At 31.6% G+C, this 23383-nt stretch overlaps 1 protein-coding gene across 2 annotated transcripts in view; it reads right to left on the bottom strand.

Annotated features, from left to right (window-relative positions):
* Positions 1–23383, bottom strand: part of LOC106457969 (protein scribble homolog) — a 256183-nt gene that overhangs the window by 11487 nt on the left and 221313 nt on the right. The window contains exons 34-39 of one of the 2 annotated variants that reach the window (XR_002610285.1): positions 8561–8764; positions 7158–7300; positions 5513–5589; positions 4549–4618; positions 2339–2460; positions 1703–1898 (exon numbers count right to left, since the gene is read on the bottom strand). Coding sequence is in view for 1 of the 2 variants with exons in the window: in XM_022384070.1 (XP_022239778.1) it covers positions 4549–4618; positions 5513–5589; positions 7158–7300; positions 8561–8764 (494 nt within the window). In the remaining variant the exon portion in view is untranslated. Of the gene's footprint in view, positions 1–1702; positions 1899–2338; positions 2461–4548; positions 4619–5512; positions 5590–7157; positions 7301–8560; positions 8765–23383 lie in introns of those variants that run through there. The other variant, XM_022384070.1, reaches the window with a different exon arrangement.

Raw genomic sequence — 23383 nt, 5'->3', positions numbered from 1 at the left:
ATGGAAACCAGATAGAGAATTAGGAGAAAAATACAATTTTCACTAGTCTAATTTTCTCAAAGGCCTATATTAGAAAACATTACTTGAAAAGGTAAAAAAAAGTGATTTTGTTTTATTTCAATGTACAATTTACAAGAACAAACTGTCCAAGTATATAAAGGTCAATGAAGAAATATTCTTTGAAAAAAAAAAAATGAGTTTGTCATAAGTCATTACCTTGGAAGTAATTCTAGTTGGAAGAAAAGTATAATCATCAAAATTTATAGGATAAGGATCGAAGAGTACATTTCTTCCCTGTATTTTAAATTGGTTGCCCTATCTTCATATTGTAATGCCTATTCTAGAAGAGAAATATTGTTACACGAGGAAAATATATTGCTATTGCTCAACCTGTCCATTTACAAATGGAGCTATTCTATCTCTACCTAAAAAAAAAAATCTGGTTAGAGCAATGTTCAGGTCTCACTTAGGTTAAAAAAATGTATCTTGTATTGTACCCTAGTGAGGATTAAGAAATATTTTATTTCGTATGAAGGTTATCATTGTAAAAATATAGATTTTATACTATGTTTCTGTACTTTGTTGTATTTATTTAAATCAATATTTAAAAGCAGTTTTAAATGACTAAGTACAGGTGTACATAAACAAAACTGACAGTCAGTGTAATAATAGCAAATTAATCAAATTTTGGTAAACTTATTTATTATATGAGTATGTATGTTAAGTATGATAAGTAACATTTGTGGAGTGTTCAAGTCTTTTTAACTCATCATTTAGTAACCTAAATTAATTTAGGTATGTGAATAATATTGTGGCATTACACCAAATTTAACATTCAGTATTAACCACTGGATTAATTGTTTGATGATGATATTACAGATTTCTTTTTACCATTCCACATTATGATAACTATTCTTGATACATTATATTGAAATAAAATACTAAAATAATTATATTTAAGGTTATTGAAGTTTATGTTCCAAGTAACATAGTTATGTTTGATCTTGTACAAAATAAAGTTTACATGCACTGGAAAGAATAGCAGAATATATTTGTCAAAAAATTACTAAAAGTGGTGGTAAATAGCAGTTAACAACTAAGAAGGGCAAATATTACAACATACAAATTTTTGGTTGGATAAACTTAGAATAAAACTATTTACTGAAGCAGCAAAAACCTTGTAATTTTTAAAAAAATAAAGAATAATTTTCCCCCTATAATATTAAAAATAATTTCATTCTTCCAAAGTCTTTCAACATACAGTTGAACTAATTGCTTTTCTCAAAAAAAGAGGGTTGTTTCTTGCTTACAAGTTGTATTTTTACTACAAGAATGTAGTCTAATATGATTTTATTTGTCTTCATAAAAATAACCATTATTTAATGTCATGCCATCAACTGATATTTTTGTTATGAATTGTTGTATATTTATGTTTTAAGCCACCCAAGTGTTGAAATGATGCTTACAGTGACTGTTTAAAATATACTAACACTTACTGCCAGCTTATTTTTAATTAAATGCCTAGTTTTCTTTTGTCTGAGTAAACAGAATCATATTTGAAAGTTGTTAGGTTTTCTCTCAAGGCAAAATTTTCTGTTTTTTTAACCAAAAACAGAAAATTCATGGGCACCATTACTTTGTGTGTAATGCACATAAAATCTTGTTTAATTTTAACACAAGTACACAATATTTACAAAAACGGATTTGAAAGCTATCAGAAATTGCAGTTTTATCTTGAAACTTTTTGTACAGACCACTTGAAACAAAACATTGACAATAACACAGTCTGTTATGCTCAATCACTGTTTTCATCAGCAGTTTCTTGTATTTCATCATTTTTGCATCATGCCTGGTGACAGCATTTACAGGTACATATCTATCACCTTTTGAAATGTCTCCTGAAATCAGAAATCAACAAAATAAGTAAAATGTATATAGCATACATTTAGAGTGTATTAGTCATATTAATTGTACTTATTCATGACCTTACAAATATTTTCTGCTAAGACTAAATATGTAAAAATAATTTTAAAACATGTATGATTTATTTCTGTATCATATGTGAAATAATGCTGAATATAAATAATTTAAAAATTCAATGTTAAATTTTTTGAGGAGAGATAAAACAAGCCTAAGCTCTCTTCCACATTAAACATCATGTATAAAAGATACTATGATAAAATAAAATCAGCCATTTATTTGGCATAATATATATTATTAAATACATGTACACAACATGAAAAGTAAGTTATATTTATACCAATTACCATAATACATAAAACCACTCAACTAATCCTTAGTAATATCTTTCAAAAATTAAACATATTTTCTGCAATACCTATTACACCTTTTTTGTCTTGCCTTCTTAGCTATTCTAGTTTTTGCTATCTTTCTTAGAAGAGGACTACTGAAGGTAATATTTCAGCTACTTCAATGATGGTACAACAGACATCACTGCATCTATAATATTAAAACAGCAATATATTAATGTTTGCTGAAATTCACATATCACATGAAAATAAAATTTCCAATAAAAGGAATCTTTCAGGTCTATCAATCGAACCTTTGAAATTCGTGTATTACAAGTATATTTACTTATTGTATTATTAAGAGTATATGGTAATTTATGAAAACAAAGCAACATGATTGAACATGTATAAATAAAATTCAATACCAGAAAACAAAAAATAAGTGCTCACCTCTTGAATGTTTTTGCCAAGTATCTTCAGTACAGCAATGGTCAGAATACACAGGCATATAATTTGTTAATAGCCTGCCTATTCTGAAACACGTTTTCCATTTAATGGCTCTTGGGTCATCTTTTGTATGTGATGAAACTATAATCCTCACATGTCATTTTCACGCTCGATCATACACAAATAATTTACCATTTTTATTTCATTTGACTCAGATACTTGATAAAAGTTTATGATCTCAACACTATCACCACTGCTGGTATGAGCCTTAAGCTTCACATACATGCACCTGTAACATGATGTGTTATTACTACAATTTGTAATAGAATCTCAGCACAGTGTACATACATATTTCAAACATTTTTTGTATTTGAGATAAACAGAGAGCAATGCCTATTGCATGGTGCCTTATAAATTATATAAAAAATATAATTCATATGTGGTAGGGGTTGCCATGCTGCTTGCAGGGCATGTGAAAAAAAATTAAAAACTGACAGTAGCATGACAACTTCAAAGGAACATAATGATATTGTGTCTGGCAAATAGTCAGCACCCTATATTTAAGAAACACACCAACTTGTCACACTGAGAACAAGTCTGCAATTTATAATTCACAAATTTCTATTTCTTAACTATAAAAGAAATAGAATGTAAATAAAATATTGAAAAAATAATCAGAAAACTCCCCTTTCCATCATAAGTGTATGTATAATACATAATAAATCAATACCTTAAAAGTAGTAACTGTGTCAGATCAGTAATTTGATACTTCATTCTTTAGTTTCACTTGCAACAAAAGTCAAGACCAAGAAAACAGCTATGAAATCTGAATAGCACAAACAAGGTCAAATAAAATGTACTTAAAGGGTAGGGGAAGTTAACTTACATGAGCAGTAGTAGAAGTTGATACAGTATAAACACATGAAAAAACCTTCACAAGTCTTGGCTCCTTTAGGAAAGAGATGAATCTGTTCTCCTCAAAGATCAGAATCACTCTTTCTTGAAAAGTTTTAAAACTTACAATCACAAAGTAAATTCTCTCTCCAGCTGATAATTTATCAGAAAACAAACAGTGAAATGCAGAAGTATTTGTATTCCATGTGATAGCTGCAAACAATGCCTGAAACCCAAGGTTAAGCAGGACTCAACAGGGTTGTAACAAGGGTAGTGCAAGAGGGGTACAAATTTGCATCTTTGAAGGCAAGGATAGATTAGAATTTTTTGAGGAGTGGTAAATAATTTATATCTTGCACAGGGCACTATTAACAATTGGTATAGCCCTGGGACACAGTGAAACTACCCCATAAAATTGCAGATAAGTTCCTTGATTGGTAAAGCTAATAAAATGTAACACTTATGGAAGAATTTTTTGCAAACGATCTCAATAGGACTTCTAATGTTTCAAAATTAGAACTTGGATAAATTTAAGAATTTTGTAGACAATAATTACATACTATGGGAGAACTAGGTATGTTGTATTTGCATAATATATACTTATTTAAAATATATATATATATATATATATATAATTTGCTTTGTTTTTAATCAGTAAAATCATTATTAATGGTATTTATGGTGTAATATATGAAATTCCTCAAAGAAAACTCCTCAAGTTGTTAAGTGCGTAATATAAGCTCTTCTGCTCATGTGTGCCTAATAATGGCAAATTAAGCTACAGATACATTGTAACTTTTAATGTTTCTTATTAAAACCACTTATAACTTTTCAGCATCCATTATGTAAATGGTATCCTTTTTTCATCTGAAATTTACAATCTTAAAAAAAAAGAAAAAAGATTCCACCTATAAACTACTTGAAAATGTAGTGAAAAGATTAGAGAAAAAAATATTACCATTTTCAGCATGGCCATTTTCTTCTGTTTTAAATTCTAGAGATAACACTTTTCCATCATTTGTTTCCATCTGTGAGGAAATTAAAACACATTTAAATACTATTCCTAGAAATAAGTTTTATTAAACCAAAGTAAGAATAAGGGTGATAGTGCCAAAAGTGCTTTTAATGAGTATATACGACTTAACTGTAGAAATAAGCTACAGCTACAGGGACGTAGTCAAAGTAAAAAAAATAAAAATCCTCACAAACAATGCTCCATTTTACAGCTTTCATAACAAACCATTCAAGAGTATTTAGCATTTTCACCACAGAAACAATCATGTTCTACTTAAGAGCAGGTTGCAGCATCTTTATTTAAACTACCATCCCTTGAGGAAAGAATCAGTTTAAGAATTATTTATTAATTTTCTCATTCTTGTTTCCTACCTTTTTATGGTGTTAAGCTCTACTTAATGAGGTGACTTCCTTCCATATTTATAGAAAAACCTCTTCTTTTTTTTTGTTTAATGAAAGAACTTCCCTATAATATAGAGGGAATACTTTTCTCTCTAAATAATGTAAATACTTTCTTTCCCATTAATGACAGAATTATTCTCTCTGTTTAATAAGACTCCCTCATTTAATGGAAAGATGCTCTTCCCAGTTCAATGAGATAACTTTCCTTACTATTAAGCATCATTTATGGAGAACTATCATTATTAATTTGGAAACAGTAAACATTAGTGCATTTTAAGCAAATAACTAAATATCACATGAAAAAATATTATTTATAAAATTTATGTCTTATAGTATCAGCAATAAATGTGTTTCAATAATAATCAGGATCATAAAAAAGTTATCACTATAATTTATGCCATTTGTTTTGTCTTATACTATGCCAGTTTAACAGAAATTATTTTACAGACTTTAATATGATGAAACACATTCAAATTCACTTAGTACACAATCATATATAATCACACCTTTTCATTTCCGTTAGTGTGAAATAACAGTTCTTCATGTCCTTTGTATGTTTCTGGTTCAAATTTTGTGGAGAGGTCTACAAAAGTGAAACAAACAACAACAACAAAAAATAATTAACAAAATGATTACTTCTACACATAGTTATTCCTGTCTATTTTATTTTGCACACTTCCCTACCTCTTCTATATGTTTCTTTTTGAAACCTTTCAGTCATGTTTAACTGCTATTAACCATAACACCAGAGTATTCATAAAAAAAGGAAAGCAAATAAACACTTACTTTTCTACATATATCAGCTGCCAAAATGCATTACAATTTATTTTAAAGGTCTTGCTCAAAGCTACATAAAGATCTATCTGCACATAGCTGTCCCTAATTTTGAATTAATAGGCTACAGGGAAGGTAGCTGAACAAGAGCACTCACACCCAGCTCTTAAGTTATTCTTGTATGACCAGACAGTGGAATTTGGCTACAACTCTTAAATTGCATTAATGGCCCTGAAGTAAAGAGTATGTTTTGTGCCAGTGGGTGTGAATCAGGAACCTGTAGATTCATAGTCCAGGCACACTAACCATTAGGCCAAGATTGGCCGTAACTGTTTTAAGAAATATACTTAATTAGAATATGTAAACATTTAATGTTTGCATTTACTGGGTACAGAAACAATGTTCAGAATACTTGCAACAGCAGAATATGCCATGAATTTTATATATCCTATAATTTATATTAAAATGTAGCTTGTAATGACCTTCAGCACGTTTTAAAAATTATAACACTGAAATTCCCTTCATCTGCTCATTCAGTAAATTTTATTTTACTTGAAACTGTATTATAACTTTGGTACCAAGTCATCAGTTGGTCATCAGATTGTGTAGCACAAAAAATGTGGTAACTTGTATTTATAATGTTAGTGTTACTATGCAATAATTACACAGCATTTTATGCAAGAATGTATTCAAGAACCCCTGAGGAGGGACATGGATAGCCAAAATATCGTTGTTCAGTTTCCTAAGTTTATTTGTTTATTGTGGCTCAGTCAAATAATGAGTGAAAGCTTGGAAGCTAATCAATTTGTAAGTATAGAGATGTATTTCAATTAATAGAATTAAATCATTTTGTAAAAAGTGATGAAAAGATTTCTAATACAAACAATGATGTGGAAAGAACCACTTATAGTTATGATAATTAGTCTACAAAGTTGCTTTTAATGTCTAGTGCTTATAAATGAAAAACGACAGCGAATAAATGCATTTAAGAATGTACTTCACTTCCATTGCACATTTTCTTATTGTTTGTTTGTTTTAACTGCAAAGCTGCACAATGAGCTATATTTAGTGCATCCAATGCAAGGATCAAACCCTGTTTCTTTATATAGTCATAATATTTTTATCATTATTACTGGTTGAACTGTCATTGTAAAAAGGAAGCATAGAATGCTTACACTGAAGGAAAGTTTGTGCCTCACAGCATGATCTTAACCTTTGGGTTGTGATCCTGTATTGTTACATTACCTTAAAAAAAAGCCCAATTCCCCTTAACTTGGTCTAGTCTAAACCATTTTAATTAAACTTTCAGCCTTTCTGCACTCCAGTACTGAAAGCAATTCATGTACAATTTTTTGAAAGATTTTAATAAAAACATACCTTCTTTATTCTGATCATTAATATCAGGCTTTATATTTGACAAGGCAGGTGACACTGATCTTATTTCCATTGCTTCAGCCATCTTCTTAGCTCGTGTTATTACCATTTGAGCTCGAAATGCATCCTCTTCTAGTGATTTCAATCTAAGATCAAATAAACTTCAGATCAATTTCTTCAAATATAATGAAACTCCAGATAAAATAAAACAAGCAATTATTATATGCACTTCTTAAAGTCTTAGTTCATACATAGTAGTAGTCAACCCTCAATACCAACTAAAAGCCTTCATCTTAAGTTCTTTATTTCTAAGCACAGTTGTAAACAAAACTTTCACCATATTATTAAAATATATGGAATATACTTTTATCATCATGCAGCTGTTGAAATGGAAGTATGGTTATAAAAAAACAAGTATGGTTATATTACTGTAAGTGAACTATTTCTTAACACAGATCTATAAATTATGGAATTATGCCATCACTTATACTCTTAATACACTACAAGGTGTTAGAAGACAGCTACAATAACATAATGAATGTATTCCAACAAAGACATTTCTGTAAATCTTAAAACTCTGATATGACATTTCCAGTGGGGGGGAAAAAATCAGAAGATACAACTTTGATTTGAGTTTCTTGATAGTCAAAGTTTCTATAATTTTTAAGTCTTGTTTGATGTTTGAACTTCCTATTACATGGAAGTTCTTGTCATCTGCAGTCTCATCACATTCTTGGTCTAGTTCCAGTAATTCGTCAAACATCTACAGACTTCTAGACCAAGACGGGACTGTAGATGAAAAGGACTTCAGTATAATATGTAGTTCCAATGACACAGAATATTTACAAATTAGAGAAACTTTGGCTATCAAGAACTCAAATCAAAGTCAAATTCTAATTCATCAACAAATGAAATCTTTCTGAAAAGCACAGACATAATAAATGTTGCTGCAGGATAAAAATAATCATCTAATCAACATTTCAGCCAAATGATCCCACTGATGAAGGTTGTTTAGTTGAAATACTGACCACATAATTATTCTTTCTTTACTATTAATCATTTCTATAAAATTTATAATTTTTTCACATTATAAATGCATTTCAGATAGATATATATATAAACTGTAATTTACAAATAGAAAGTTTATGCAATAGAAAAAACAAATCTAAAGTTTCATTGGATGACATGCTAATCAGATTTAAAATAACTCTGAATAACAACTTCTGTATTACAGTGAGTTCATTTCTGGAGGGCTTTTGTGTAATCTTGGAATTGAAGATGTTAAGAGAACTGTTAAGTAAATCCATAAAATAATTTTTACTCGGAATTATGTGTAAGTGCACATATTCAAGGCAACAATACTTGACTGAAACAAATATGCTTATTATGTTTCTGTATTACTGTACCTTGCTTGCCTCCAAGCTGCTCGTTTTTCTGCTTGTAGTGCCCTCTGTTGAGCTGGGGTAAGTTTAGCAAGTTCCTCCTCAGGAATTTCCAGACCCTCCTGTTTTAGCTTAGCTTGCATTCTTCTCTCAGCTTTTACTGTCCGAACAGCTGATACTGTACCTGAAGTTTCTGTAGCCAAGTTTGACCAAGATGCTGACAAACTGCTATCATAAGAAAAGAAGTACACTTTCAGAATGGTGAAAGTAAGACCTAATGGTTAGTCTTAATACTAAAGGTTTCAGAAAAACGTTAGAAGTACTTTAAAATTAATTTCTGTACCTATGACTTACTATAAAATATTTGTTTAAAGACATCTTTAAATTGGTATTTCTGTAAAGGAAAACAAAACAAAAAATTAAGCTTTCACCAATTTTATAAAGAAGTCTGTAGAACACATAAGGTTTTACACAGGTATATTTTGGAAAGCAAATTCATTTTGATGAGTGCTAAGCCCACTGAAAAAAAATGAATGTCAGTGAACATGATACAGTTATGGCTCTCTTCCTGCAATAGATGACTAAAAATAATCTGTAAACTCAATAAGTCAAAAAATCTTTGGCTTTTTTTAAAGATAAAACAATTTGGAAAGATTCTTGAAGTTCCTTAAGCCAATCTGAACAGTTTGATATAAATTTAACTATAAAGATCTATAAAACTAAAATTACAATACTCTTTATAGATAATAAAATAGGCTTAATATGTCCAAAATATTCATTTCCCAGTAAATTTTAACAAAAATGATAAAACTATGATTTTTATTTTAAATACTTATCTGGTATTTTCTAGCTTTTTCCATCTAACAGCTCTTGGTGTAACCATTTAGAGTTCATTAGCCAAATAAAGTTCTTTGCATATTATCAGCCACACTTACATTTAGATTGAACTAAGTAACTTAAGAAACCTAGCCTGCAACTTTAACAGTTTTTGATTTTTTTTAATGAGTGAGGTTGGTTTTAAAATTAATTATATATATATAGAAGATAAACAATAAAAAGTATACTATAGTTTGTTTGTTACATAACAAACCTGCACAACAGGTTATCTGCATTCTGTCTGTTATGGGTAATCAAACCCCACATTTTAGTGTTGTAAGTCTGTAAACTTTCTACTGACATACTGAGGGACATAATATACTTTTATCAATAAAACATGAGCAAAATAAACATAAAGGTAAGCTTTTTTACCTTTCCAACAAATTTTTATTAACATTCAAGTTCATGTCAATATTCTAATAGACTTCCTAGAAAGGTAAAAAAACAAGAAGAGTGTTGTAATACAGAAAGTTAATCATAATTTATTTGAAAAAATATGTACATTTTAAAGCAATATAATGTAACTGAAGATGTTAGCCCTTGCCCCACAGGCAACATATGTGGCACTTACATATTTGGTTTAGAGCAAATTTTCAAATATTCGAAAACGCAATACCATCACTTATGCTTTATGAGAAGTATTTTTATAGTGAGATTATTAAATGATGTACAGCTAAAGGTCACCACATTTCAAAGAAGGAAACTTCAATTTTTTTTCAACAGAAGTGGAAAAACCCACCCAGCCAAAATCCATGTACAATGGAGGGTCTGTGGAAAGTCTATCAAGATCTGTGGTCTAAAAGTGCATTCAACATAATTGGTAGAAGCTCTTCATAACTGAAGTGACACTGTTGGGCAATCAACAATGGAAGAAGTTGTTCTAAGAGCAGTACAGAGACAGACAGCTCAAAAGTAAATAGACACCATGATTTTTTTCAATAGTCATATATCTCACATTATCAACTTGACAAAAATGTTTACAAATCGTGCATCAGTACTTAGTTGATTTGCCACTAGCATTTTTTCAGTACTTTGACTCATTCTGGCATGGAATCGATGAGTTCTGCAATTTTCTCTTGTAGGATCTTGACCCAGGCTGCACACAAAACATCAAGTAGCTCTCCACGGGACGCTGGTTTTCAGGAACTGCTCGAGCAAGTATGGCCCAGACATGCTCGACGGGGTTCATGTCAGGTGACTGACTTGGCCATGGGAGTAGTTGTATGCCTTTCTTAATTAAATGACTATTGAATAAACATCATGATGTCTATTTACTTTTGAGATGTCTCTGTAAATAAGAAAACCATATAACAACCACAGCCGATTTAGAGTTGCAGTGTAATGGATTGTGTCAGAATTACATTTTGACATTGTGTGATGTTTCTTAGATTGTATGATGCAACCGAACATTGATCGCTTTTTCGGAAGGTTATGACGAGTTTAGAATTTCTAAGCTAGGGATATCTCTCGTACTTTATGATAGTGTAAAATAAAAGAATATGGATTAAGTTGGTGCAACAAGACCACCTAAAAAAGGACCTGAAACAAATCGCATCTCAGATGTGGAAAACAAATTGTGGCGCCTGTAACAGGTGAGAATCTACGAACACAAAGGCCGGTGACAAAATCCACCCACATGCCCCAGATAACAGTACACAAAATAATTAAGAAGTGTTTTTATCTGAAAAAAATCAACAGGACATGGTTTACCGAGATAAGGTTTTCAGATATATCTCACGTTCAACAATAACATGTCCCTATCTACTATCTAGCGAAACCACAGCCAAGGGAACGGGCTTGGAAAAATCAGCTACTTCATCGTTTAGAATAACATGAATACCATATCTCAAGTAGCTGGAGCACGAAACTGGTATTCATGTTATTCTAAACGATGAAGTAGCCAAACGCACGGTTTATGGGTTTCTATACGAGTGGACTGTTGAAAACGTCGTCCTCGTATAAAAACGGATTATGGAAATTACTTAGGGATGGATTTTGTTATTTGGACATGACAGATTTAGGATAGAGCTTTTTATAATGGAAACTACGCTTCAGGGCTATTGTTAAGATGTACGGTTGTAAGATAGAGCATGATCAGGCTTGACTAAATGAGCTGTAACGGCACGGTGAGGTCGAAATTCGTTTGAATATAACTTACTTAGCCTTCTGTATATCTCAATGTGTGAATTACTCTCATAGACTGCTTAACGCCTCCACGACTGTTGCGTCCGTTGAAATTTTTAAAGGTGAAAGTAATCAAAATGTATACAAGATTGTCCATATCTCAGAATCTTTTCATAGAACTAGCCACACTATCCATCAAAAGATTTATTGCAAGATGATTGAATTTACAGAAAGTTGTTGAATATTTTGTAAGAAGAGTAATAAATAAGTAAATTGGCACATTCCAATAATTATATAAATCCACGCGAATGTGAAAATTTATATTTCTAAATAAGTTAAACAAATTTTACACTTTCGCTCCAAATATATGTATGCAAACGTGCCCACAATTATATATCTTGAAGGAAGAGCAAAATTTCGTCGCGACAGTGTTAACTATTGACTATTTTTTACTTTGTAACGATTCATTTTATTTTATTTATTAGATCAGATTTTAAATTACGTGCAACTGGAAAATATCTTGAATTATTATTTTTTGTCTATTGCGTCATAGTTAAAATTATGAATACTCTACATTGATAAACAGCGAACTTTATAACGAACATTGAACCTGATCTATCTTGCAAAATTTACAAAGAAATTATGATATGTATGACTATTTATAAACCTCGATACCCTTTGCAATAGCTTATATTCAACTAAGTAAACCTAGATAAAGGATATTTACACATAGTTTAACTGACTTCACAATACCTAATGATGAAAAAAGATTCCCTTCTGAAGGTAAATAAGTTAGCATATTTATTGATTAACTTCATTTAAAAGGTTGTGAGCGGTAATCCTAGAAAGATGTATTGTATTTTCTATATAATGGATTTTTACGCCGTGCAGAAACCTTCATGTTTGGTACTTTTTCAGTCACTTTTATAAAGAAATCTTTGCTTATGGTGAATCTATCCACTGTTCTACTCCACTTTTTCTGAGTGATTTTGATAACCTATGGCTAAGCCTGATAAAGGAAAAAAAACTAATACCCGGAAATAGTATGAAAAGATCCGAATTTATTCAAACCGAAATTAATTGCCATAATCTGGATTTTCTTGAAATAAAAATTCATAACATCTTGGACGTAATTATGTTTTTTATTTGTGCACATTGCGCGCACGTCTCGCGTGCGTATGATATTCATACAGAAAGAGCATCTTCATTCTATTGAAAACTTATGATATCAGAAGAACTTTATGGATAGAATTTATCATTTCTACATGATGTAAGATGAAAGTTCAGCACGCAAGATATGACAGGTTCAGCACGTTTTCCTAGACCCATTGCATTCACGTTACACGTCAAGTCTTACCCGAAATTAATGGATAGGTCAACGAAAATTTATTTTATTAATAAATTTGCATTGTTATTTTAGTTTCTTAAAACTAATACTATTTGGTAAAATTTACCGTATGACATTCTAATGGGTTTAGAACTATTACATAGGTATTATACTGTCCAACTATATAAATTATGATGATATATTTCGTGCATATACTCCAAAAATACACGCCTTTCAAGTATAGCAACAATAAATTTATATTTTAGGCCATTGTGTGGCTCTAAACCACATTCTTGTCTTTGTTTTTCAAATTAGTTCGTGTCTCACGCAGTAAAAATGTAAAGATTTACAAGTGCTTACACTATACATGAGTAAAAAACTATTGTTTTGTTAATAATTTTCGTGTAATTGAGGACGCTTAATGAACGTTATTTCCAAAAGAACTATTTTGTAAGGAACTTTTGCTTTTCATCATGATTTAAGAGAATAACTTGAGAACATGTTTTATGTAAGATTATTTCCTATGGTTCATATAAAGATATTTTTAGGCTAGAGTAAAAATGGCCTAATTTTGCCTGTTCACCAGAAATGTATTCAAATAGAGATGCATGTAATATTTACGATGTGCTTTTATTTTAAATGCCTCACAGTGGCTCAGCGGTACGTATGAGGGCTCACAACGCTAAGAACCGGGTTTTGATATTCGTGGTGGGCACAGCAAAGATAGCCCATTGCATAGTTTTGTGCTTAACAAGAAATAAGCAATTATTTGAAAATTAAAAGTGCGATTGGAAAAAATATTATATTAAGTTTTTGAACAATGTAATTACTTTTTTTTATTGAGAAAACAAAGCAATAACAAGATACAAAAGGATATATCAAAGGTTTGTGAACCAAATCTCAGACAAAGTACGTTAAGACTGTACAAGATCCCACTGTGGTTTGCAGAACAATACTCAGTAAAACATATGTTTATTTTTAGTTATCATAAAATAATAACCTAGAACGTTTCCGAGCAAACAAAACAAAAATTCAAAATGTAAAATCACTACTATAATATGTTAGAACTGAAATCTCACCTCCCCCAGTACGACGTAGGTCCTGGAAATATGCTTAGTTACTCATGAGTTGAGTAAGTTTGGGAAGGAACCGCTGGGTTAAGGAATATGCTACTTCAATGATATATTTTGCAACTGGATAAAATACAAATAATATAATATTAATGAAATTGGATTTTATTATTTTATAAAGTCAGGTTATAACACTTTAAGCTGTGTATATGAAACTGCTCCACTGATAATGTACCTTAAGTTTGGGAGTGTCGGCAAGAGAACAATGGCATAGGCTTGTTATCCTAGTTTTGGAGTGTTTGAAACAAGGCCATGGCTCAGGCAGGTTTTACTAGTTTGCGAGTGTCTGCAACAAACAATGGCTCAGTCGTCAGCACAGCTCTACTATGTCGCTGCATGCTCAGTATCAGCCCTTGAGAACAGTTCTTTCTCTCGCAAGGCTTTAACAATTGACATAAGCTTGCGGTGGGTGATAAAGACGTGAAGTTCCAGCTGTATGGAATATATGGAAATTTAGAGTATTATTATTGAAACAATTTTGTTTGTTTGTAGTTAAGCACAAAGCTACACAAAGGGCAATCTGTGCTCTGCCCACCACAGTAAGTCCGCACAAATACCGCTGTACCACAGGGGGGCTTATTGAAACAATCTCCACGTGTGCTTATTATGTTGGATGGAAGTTTTCTTTCTTTCTTGAAAGAAATCAACAAACATATCGATACTCAATATTTTATTTCAATAAGGCCCGGCATAGCCAGGTGGTTGGTTCGCTCTACTCGTAATATGAGGGTCGCGGGTTCGAATCCCCGTCCCACCAAACATGCTCGCACTTTCAGCCGTGGGGGGCGTTATAATGTGACGGTCAATCCAATATTCGTTGGTAAAAGAGTAGCCCAAGAGTTGGCGGTGGGTGGTGATGACTAGCTGCCTTCCCTCTAGTCTTACACTGCTAAATTAGGGACGGCTAGCGCAGATAGCGCTCGTGTAGCTTTGCGCGAAATTCAAAAACAAACAAAATATTTCAATAAATCTAGTTATTAGCTTGGTTTGTTTTTCTTTGGGTGATTATAAGAAGATTTCATATTTGAAATTATTAAATCTTAAAAGTACTTGTTCTAGAGAAATAAATTTACATGAAAAACACATTGAAAATCATAGGGTTTTATTCGGGAAATCATGGACATGGTATAGTTTGTTTCTAAATCATATTATGCTGCATATCTAAATCGCTTTATTTTTTGTAATCTACCGTTGCCTTTACTTCTGTTCTTTCTCTCAACAATACGAAATTGGTGACTTGAATAAGAACACTTGTCAGTGTGCAGTTCAAGTTTTGAGTTGGTCAAGAGGCAATTACAGAATATAGATATATACCTTTCTTCATAAACACCCTAAAATTTTAAACAATTAATCAGACGGAAGTTATGTTAATTCATGATTAATGAAAGGTTATCTTTGGACATGAAAAGTTGCTTCTCTTATATTTAATTGCAAAAAAAAAATGCAAAAACGCCCAGAAAAACTGCAAAACACAAAACGTGAAACTGAAAATTTGTATGTATCTCCCTATGGGCCTAATAAACCTCCATACCAACTTTAATGAAGATCCATCAAGAGAAGACGAAGTAGTGGTAAAAAACACAAAAACGCCCATAAAACCGCAAAACTAAAAATCTGTATGTACCCTCGCATGGACCCAATAAACCTCCATACAAATTTTGGTGAAGATCCATTCAAATCATGCGAAGTAGTTACATGGACATACAATAGACAACAGACAGTACTATTATATTTATATAATATATATATAAGCATTCTTTAGACAGACGAATTTCACATTCATCTTAGTGGTTACGTCAACGGAAGAAATACTGTTTTATGTACATTGAAACATCCACACGTGATTGACCAGATGCTTAATCATAATTTTTATGATATAACATGGTGTGACTTTACCTGAAAGTTTTTCCTTCGATATTTATCTCTTTGAATTTGTTGATGAAACTAATAGTGCCACATGCTGCTTCCATAAATAGTCTGTTATGAGGTAATGTTGGCAGACAACTTTCTTTCCTGCCTGGAGGAGCGAAGGTTTAAGAAAATTGCATTACTTCAATAAGAGAGGGGGAACCCTTCTACCTATCTTCTACTTGAAATGTTTCAACAGACACTTTTACTGAAGACAGAATTGTATGTTATCCTTTCAAACAGAACTGGACGTCGAGATCCTCAGAAATGTGACCGGTATCATTTTGGCTGTGGGGTTTCTTTAAAGAGAATGACTATCAAAATTTAGCGGGTATGAAAACGGACATTAAACAAAAAAAAATTGAGGATTAATGACTAAAGTCAGGATGACTGATCCTTGTGGTAACTTCATTTAGGGATAGGTTTGATATTCTAATTAAGAATGATGAAAAGCATACAGAAAACATTTTGGAATAGTCTTTAAAGCACCCTATGTTATATTCAAGCTCTAAGTATTGTAAATAGATCTTAAGATTCTTAGTGTGCTTCTGAGGATGTTTAGTTCTTCTTAGATGGGCTACCCCAATGGGATGAAAAACTTTGTGATGACATTTTTCTTAAAGGCAGGCACCCGTCGTAAATCAACTCTATATAGGATGGGAATTAGGGTGAGGGAGGATAACACCCTTGGCATCTAACTTTTAAGGTCATTCTGTTCAAATAAGGTAAACTTTGGATAATATTAAAATAATTGTGTACAAGACACGCAAGAAAATAAAAATCCAAGAGAATGACTATCGAAATAACCCACGAACTTTAGCGGGTATGAAAACGGCCATTAAACAAAAAAATTGAGGATTAATTTGAGGATGGGAATTAGGGTGAGGGAGGATAACACCCTTGGCATCTAACCTTTAAGGTCATTCTGTTCAAATAAAGTAAACTCTGGATAATATTAAAATGACTGTGTACAAGTTAATGCGCAAGAAAATGAAAATTCAATCATTAAACTAAAATATTGCATAGTAAATTAATCTATAGTTTGGCCATCAGGTGACTTAATCTAAAATTCATTAAATGACGTAATTAATCAATTTATTAATAGTGCATATATTTTAGTTTTGACTCAAATGAGCATATGTTTTAGAGATAGATAACGCCGTAATGCATACAGATGATTTTTTATGTTCAACTAATTAGTAATATATATATATATTGAACATAGCTATTTATATGTAGCAAAAAAAGAAGCAAAAGTTACTCGGAGTATTACTATAATAGTTTCATCTTAGTTGAGTGTACATTCTAAAGTAACAAGGCCTGTTTCTAGTTTTATTTTAGTTCTAAAGTAAGGAGTCTTGATAGTTTTAGTTTAGTTTGGCTGTACGTTCTAAAATAACAATGAGTGTTGGTAGTTTCATGTTAAATTGACTGTGCATTCTAACATAAGAAGGAGTGTTGCTAGTTTCATATTTGACTGCACATTTTAAACTATCAATGAGTGTTGGTAGTTTAATGTTAATTTGACTGTACATTGTAAAGTAACATAACTTTTTCATTGAAAACTCTGAACTTATCTTTGCCAGTAACATGTCTTGTAATGGCATATTTTCAGCTGGTGTCATAGAACTATTTCATTAGCAATCCCATTTGTCTCCAACATGGTTTCCAGTATAGCATTGAGCATAATAAACAATGTCATTCTTTAGCTTAACATTGCCATGTGCTGCTCATCCATAAATGAGAACGTGTGTATCGCATGTAATTTCAATCATGTATGAATTTACTATCCTCATGTGACATTATTTAAACTTCACTTTGATAAATGTCTAACACCAAACTTACAAAATATTTTAATTTTTGCTGCATATTAGTAATTATACTAGTATAGACCCACAAAACATTTGTGGTCAAATGAGTATCTTTATTGCATCAGTATTTTAGTTACAGGATTTCTAGAAAAATATAAAATAATTCTAGTCGCAGACACCGAAATATATAAGTCTACTTGCCTTAGGCCTAACATTAGTTAAGTCTTTATTAACTACAACCTATATTCGATAAAGAGATACATGAAGACCGTAACTTGTGTACGTTTTTTGCTTTAGTTTAGTTTGGGATAAACTTCACTGTACTTAATAATATCAATAAATAAAGTTACAATGTTTACATCAGTTGAAATGAAGTGCCGCGCACGCGCATTTAGATAGTAAGGTACGCGCGCTTTTTCAGGACAGAGAAAAATTGAGCATTATTATAATATATTCAATATATTTTAATAAATATTTAAACATAAGAAGTATTTATATGCGTTATGGGGTCACTTATCTATCAAACTGATGTCCAATTAAGTAGAAAGCAAACAAAAAACGGTATCTATGCGCCATAAGCATACTGAATTAATTAAGCTACATGCTGACCTAATTATAGATTAATGTTTACACTGTTTAAACCCAAACAAGTTGTTTGTTTACATATTGAATTAATTAAGCTGCATGCTGACCTAATTATAGATTAATGTTTACACTGTTTAAACCCAAACAAGTTGTTTGTTTTTCTGTAAGGTACATTTTAACTACAACTGATATACATGTATAAATGTACCTAGAGAATATTAGTGTGTATAAGCAGGGGCGAAATTCGCTAGCCATTAGCACGCCTCTTACCCAAAACAACCTAAATTTAACTGACTTGGAATAAGTAAAGACAAGGACTTACTTGTATCAACCGTTGATGTTGACTTCTCTGTAAGACAAAAACAACTTGTAGAGTTTCTCTGCGATCACCTATGTAGATTTTGGGTTGAAGAACCATTTTAGTATTGGGTATATTATCTGGGTTCTGTGGAATATTATGAGATTATTTATAAAAGCTTTTCGCAAAAGAAAACACTAGCGTGATGTGTTATTGTATGTGTAGCAGTTTTATGGATATTAATTACAGACGCCCGGTTGTTAGCTGTGAGGTAATAAGTTTGGGGATTTGGAAATGTAACCAAATGATTGAGGATAGCTAAACCGGGGGGAACACGCTATTCCTCTTCTAGCGTTCTACACTATAAGACTTGCTGTCTCGAAAATGATAGATATAAATACTTTTTATGTTGTAAAGCAGCTGGCATAATGAGCTCTGCTATGGAACGTAAATCCCTGCATAAGTTACCAGAGCATAACACGTTAGTAAGTAATATGCGTAACATGACAACACAGTAAGATTAATAAAAATTTGAATCACTTCATTCTTTACTGGCCCAATAAAGAATTCCAGTAAAAAACAACGCATTACAACATTCCAATCATATTTTATTTGCTGTACTCATTGTGGCTCATAAACGATTAATACAGAGACATATCAAAAGTAAATAGACACCATGATGTTTATTCAATAGTCATTTAATTAAGAAAGGCGTGAGATAGTGAAAGTGTTTGAAGTCACAATGCTAAAATTCGGATTCAACTCTCTGCGGTGGACAGAGCGCATATAGCCCGTTGTATAACTTTACGTATTTAAAGCTCCTTATTTTGGCCTAAGACAAGGGCGTAATCGTCTCCTGGTACATCAGTTCTTCTGATGAACTGGATGAAACAATGTTAAAAATGACAGCAACAAAAAAGAAAACACTAGGGCTTTGTATGTTACGGTTTAAACGTCGAAATCATTAGGGCTAAAGTTATGATAAAAACCACTTAAACTACAAAATATTTGTTCTAACTTCCTCATAATTTATCTATGTCGGATCCAAAATCAGAGAGAGAGAGTAAAAATAACATTTCAGGTATATCTTTTGTTTTCCACAAGTCACTAGAGACATTTGTATACCGTATCTCAGCAGGACTGATGGGCCCTTGTACTGAGTGAAAAACCCCATCAGCTACGTCATTAAGCAGACAATAAAGTGTTGTTATTATGCTCTTCACTTAGTCGTATTGAGCTAATAAAGAATGATGTCATTTAAATGAGTATAATGTTATGTGATATAATTATTGTCTTATGTGATGTAATAAAACAAATGTTAACTACTAATTAAGGAATATAATTGAATAATGGATAGGTTAATAGAACAGTAAACTGTAACTCAATATAATTAATGCAGCCTCAGGTAATGAATAATTGGGTTAACTGAGTGGAAATGTATCATACTTAATAGTAAAAGAGCTCAATTTTAATATTATTTTCTTGGCACTCATATCTTTAAACATTTATCTTCCTTATCGATGCTATTTTAGAACTTATAAATCAGGATTGGGGGATCAAGATTCCTGTAATCAACTCTTGCATTTTGGAAGTTATAGACCCTGGTTACAATGACATCAAGGAATTCTACGGATCATTGATGGTAAGTGGATTTTAGGGAATCTTAAACTTGCAAGGTTAGATGTTCTACAAAAGTTTCATCTCATGAACTGTATCGTCTCTCTGCCACTATTCAGCTTATATTGTTTATTTTGTGAATGTAAAACTTAAATAAATTAATACTCAAACATTTGTTTGCTGTTAAACGCAAAGCTTACGCTCATCACGAGTATTGAAACCCGGTTTTTAGAAGTGTGCGCCCTCAGACTTACCGCTGAAATAGTGTTCTCTGTAATTTCATCTCGACAATAACACAAAACTATGTTACAATTGTTTCCAGTATCTATTTTCTGCGACGTCACTGTAATGGAATTTTCAGTGCAGTAATAGAGTATCAATAAGTATTACAGAAATTTATATAGTGAATTTATAATATCGACCTTGTTTTCTTAGTACAAGATGTCCGAAAAACCTGGAACCACAGAGACTTCAACGAATTTTACAGAATTTGTTCCACATTCTGTCCTTGTAATTTGAAACAAGTTTGGATAATTCAAAACAGCAGAAATAACTCGGCTTTCTCGTGATTTGACAGCATCATAATCAGCCACATATCTGAAATTAAGAAAAGCTGCAAACTACCCATGTTTCCAGACTTTTTGGACATCTTGTATATTGTGTAGAAGCTCGTGAGTCTATGGATCACATGTATATACACATACACACATATATATATATATTTAATATGATTCAAATTTTGTGTTATAAACCAATCCCACAGTGAAAATTGATCCCAATATCTTAAATGTTAACATAGACCATTTTTTAATGGTTGTCTTAATTTGTCTAATGAAGAGAGGAAGGTTTGACTTAGATAGTTCAGAGGTTTCGTAAACATCTCTGTCTGATGTGTACAGAAACATTTATTATATATCATACTGCCAAAAAGCTATAGATTAATTTGTACGATTCATTTAACGTAAATTTAATTCCAATAGTATTATGCCATATTCTTTCGAAAACAGAAGATATTGATGAAATGTTGAAATATTCAAACTTTCCCATCACCTGTTACAAAATTTTCGAATTGAACTTTGCAATTACAAGTACTATAAAAAGTCTCATTGTAACGAAACAAATATAGAGAAACCCAATTGTTTTATTCCAGTAACGTCCAGCAGAACGGCTATATGTAACATATTATTTGCATTTTTTATCCACGGTAATGTTGAGTTTTTGTATTTGTAGTTACATAAAAGAACATTGCATATTTGGTTGCCACTCTTCCTAGCTTTCTGTTTCTGTAAAATAACTCTTAAAAAATGAAAATGAGATAAAAACAAGAACAGTTTTTTTATATATATTTAACAACGCCACGACGATAAAAGGGTTTGTATAGATTCGTGTTATAACACAAGCCTCCGCTTCAGTTAAATTTCTTTCATATGCATTTTACAGCGTAAAACAAATTGGCTACAAAGACTTTGATCTTTTTAGCTGGCAGTCCTTGTGGATTTTTCTATTTACAAGCCGAAGGAAAAACTTATAGCTTGTTTGTGAAGATTCTTTAGGTTATTAAGTTTTCTGTTAAAATGGAGAAAATACCATTGAGTATTATTTGTTTTTTCTTTTAAATAGAACCCCAATGAGACACATGTAAGTTTGCAGACTTAAATCGCTTACATCCAGGGTTTAATTCCCCGTGGAGGATAGAACGCAAATAGCTCATTGTGTAACTTTGAGAAACAATAACAAAACTCTCTCGAGAAATGGATTTTCAGTTCTGTTGTGTTAAGTTGTATCGGATTTAATTATTTGACTTTGAAACACCGTGCTTCCGGAAAACCTTCTAATGGTTGAATATAAGGAAAAGGAAGTGACATTCAGTTTCCAGCAGTGGCACATGTTATGGTATAAAAGAATACTCAGACTACAATGACTGTCATCATGGCACTTCCTTGCAATAAAAATCAAAAGTAAGTGGAAGATCTTTTTTTGAAACTCATTTCCATTTTTTAAAAAACCTTCTCACGTGAAAGACGTGATGTTGAACTTCTGGAAACTAGAGAAAAAAATGTAAAAAACATGAAGCCGTTTCACAAAGGAAATGTCAACTGCTTTCTTGGGAGTAAAGACGATATACATGGTTATTATAAATAAATTTCCATAAAATTTTGATTATGTTACTTTAAATTATTATATATGTTATAAGTACTTGTTCTAGTAGAACTAAGTTTCACCAGAGGCCCATTGAGGATCATAAGTTTTATTCATGAAAGATTGGAAATGGTACAGGGTATTCCAAAAATTGTAATAAAACGTGTGAAATATATTCTTCGTCATTCTGTATTAGCACATCAAGCCTATCTCTAAACGAGGACGCTTAAAGCATTACACATGTTTTGGATAGTATTAGTTGATCTTTGCAATACGCTTCACACTGAAACGTTTTTTAATTCTAATTTCCAGTCTCGTACTGGTCGAAAAGAGAGAAAACACTTTCCTGAATGAAAGCCAAGATTTTCATTGTGCACCTGGTGGTACTTTTTAGTAATATTATTGTTTGAAACACAAAAAGCTTTCTTTATAATAACCTGGTTTTATGCGAAACTTAAACTTTTTTGAGAAAACTCCATTTTACTGTGTCATTAACTGGTATGTAATCCTAACAGAAAAGAAAAGAATTATGATGATGATATAACAGCTAGATTTTTTGAGATATAACATAGTGGACCGGTACGTTTTAAAAAATGATTAAGGGAAATAATATCATAATCAAGCTGTTTAACATTTGTTTGTTTGTAGTTAAGCACAAAGTCAAATAATGGACTATCTGTGCTGTGCCTATCACGAGTATCGAAATCCAATTTCTAAAATTATAAGTTCGTAGACTTATCACTGTGTCACTGGGGGGCATTATCTAACGTATAACAGTCGTAAATTAGTTCATTTGCTCCAATCTTATCCAAAGTTTTTGTAAGATGCGTAGTTCTTTCTTTCTTTTACTTTGTTGTGATATTTAGACTTGATGTTTGCCTTCCCAGAAGTTCGAGATGGAGCACTTGTGATAAACATCCTACTTTATTTACAAAATATACTCAAGGGCTAATAATGGCTACAGACGGCTTGTATGGGTAATGAAGAAAAACTTAATATAAGTTTAACATAACAGCAAATGTACAACGTTTC

Source organism: Limulus polyphemus, unplaced genomic scaffold (genome assembly GCF_000517525.1).
Source record: "Limulus polyphemus unplaced genomic scaffold, Limulus_polyphemus-2.1.2 Scaffold399, whole genome shotgun sequence".
In the NCBI taxonomy this organism is placed as follows: Eukaryota; Metazoa; Arthropoda; class Merostomata; order Xiphosura; family Limulidae; genus Limulus; species Limulus polyphemus.
The sequence above is the reverse complement of the archived record's forward strand: the minus strand, read 5'-3'. Positions and strand labels throughout refer to the sequence as shown.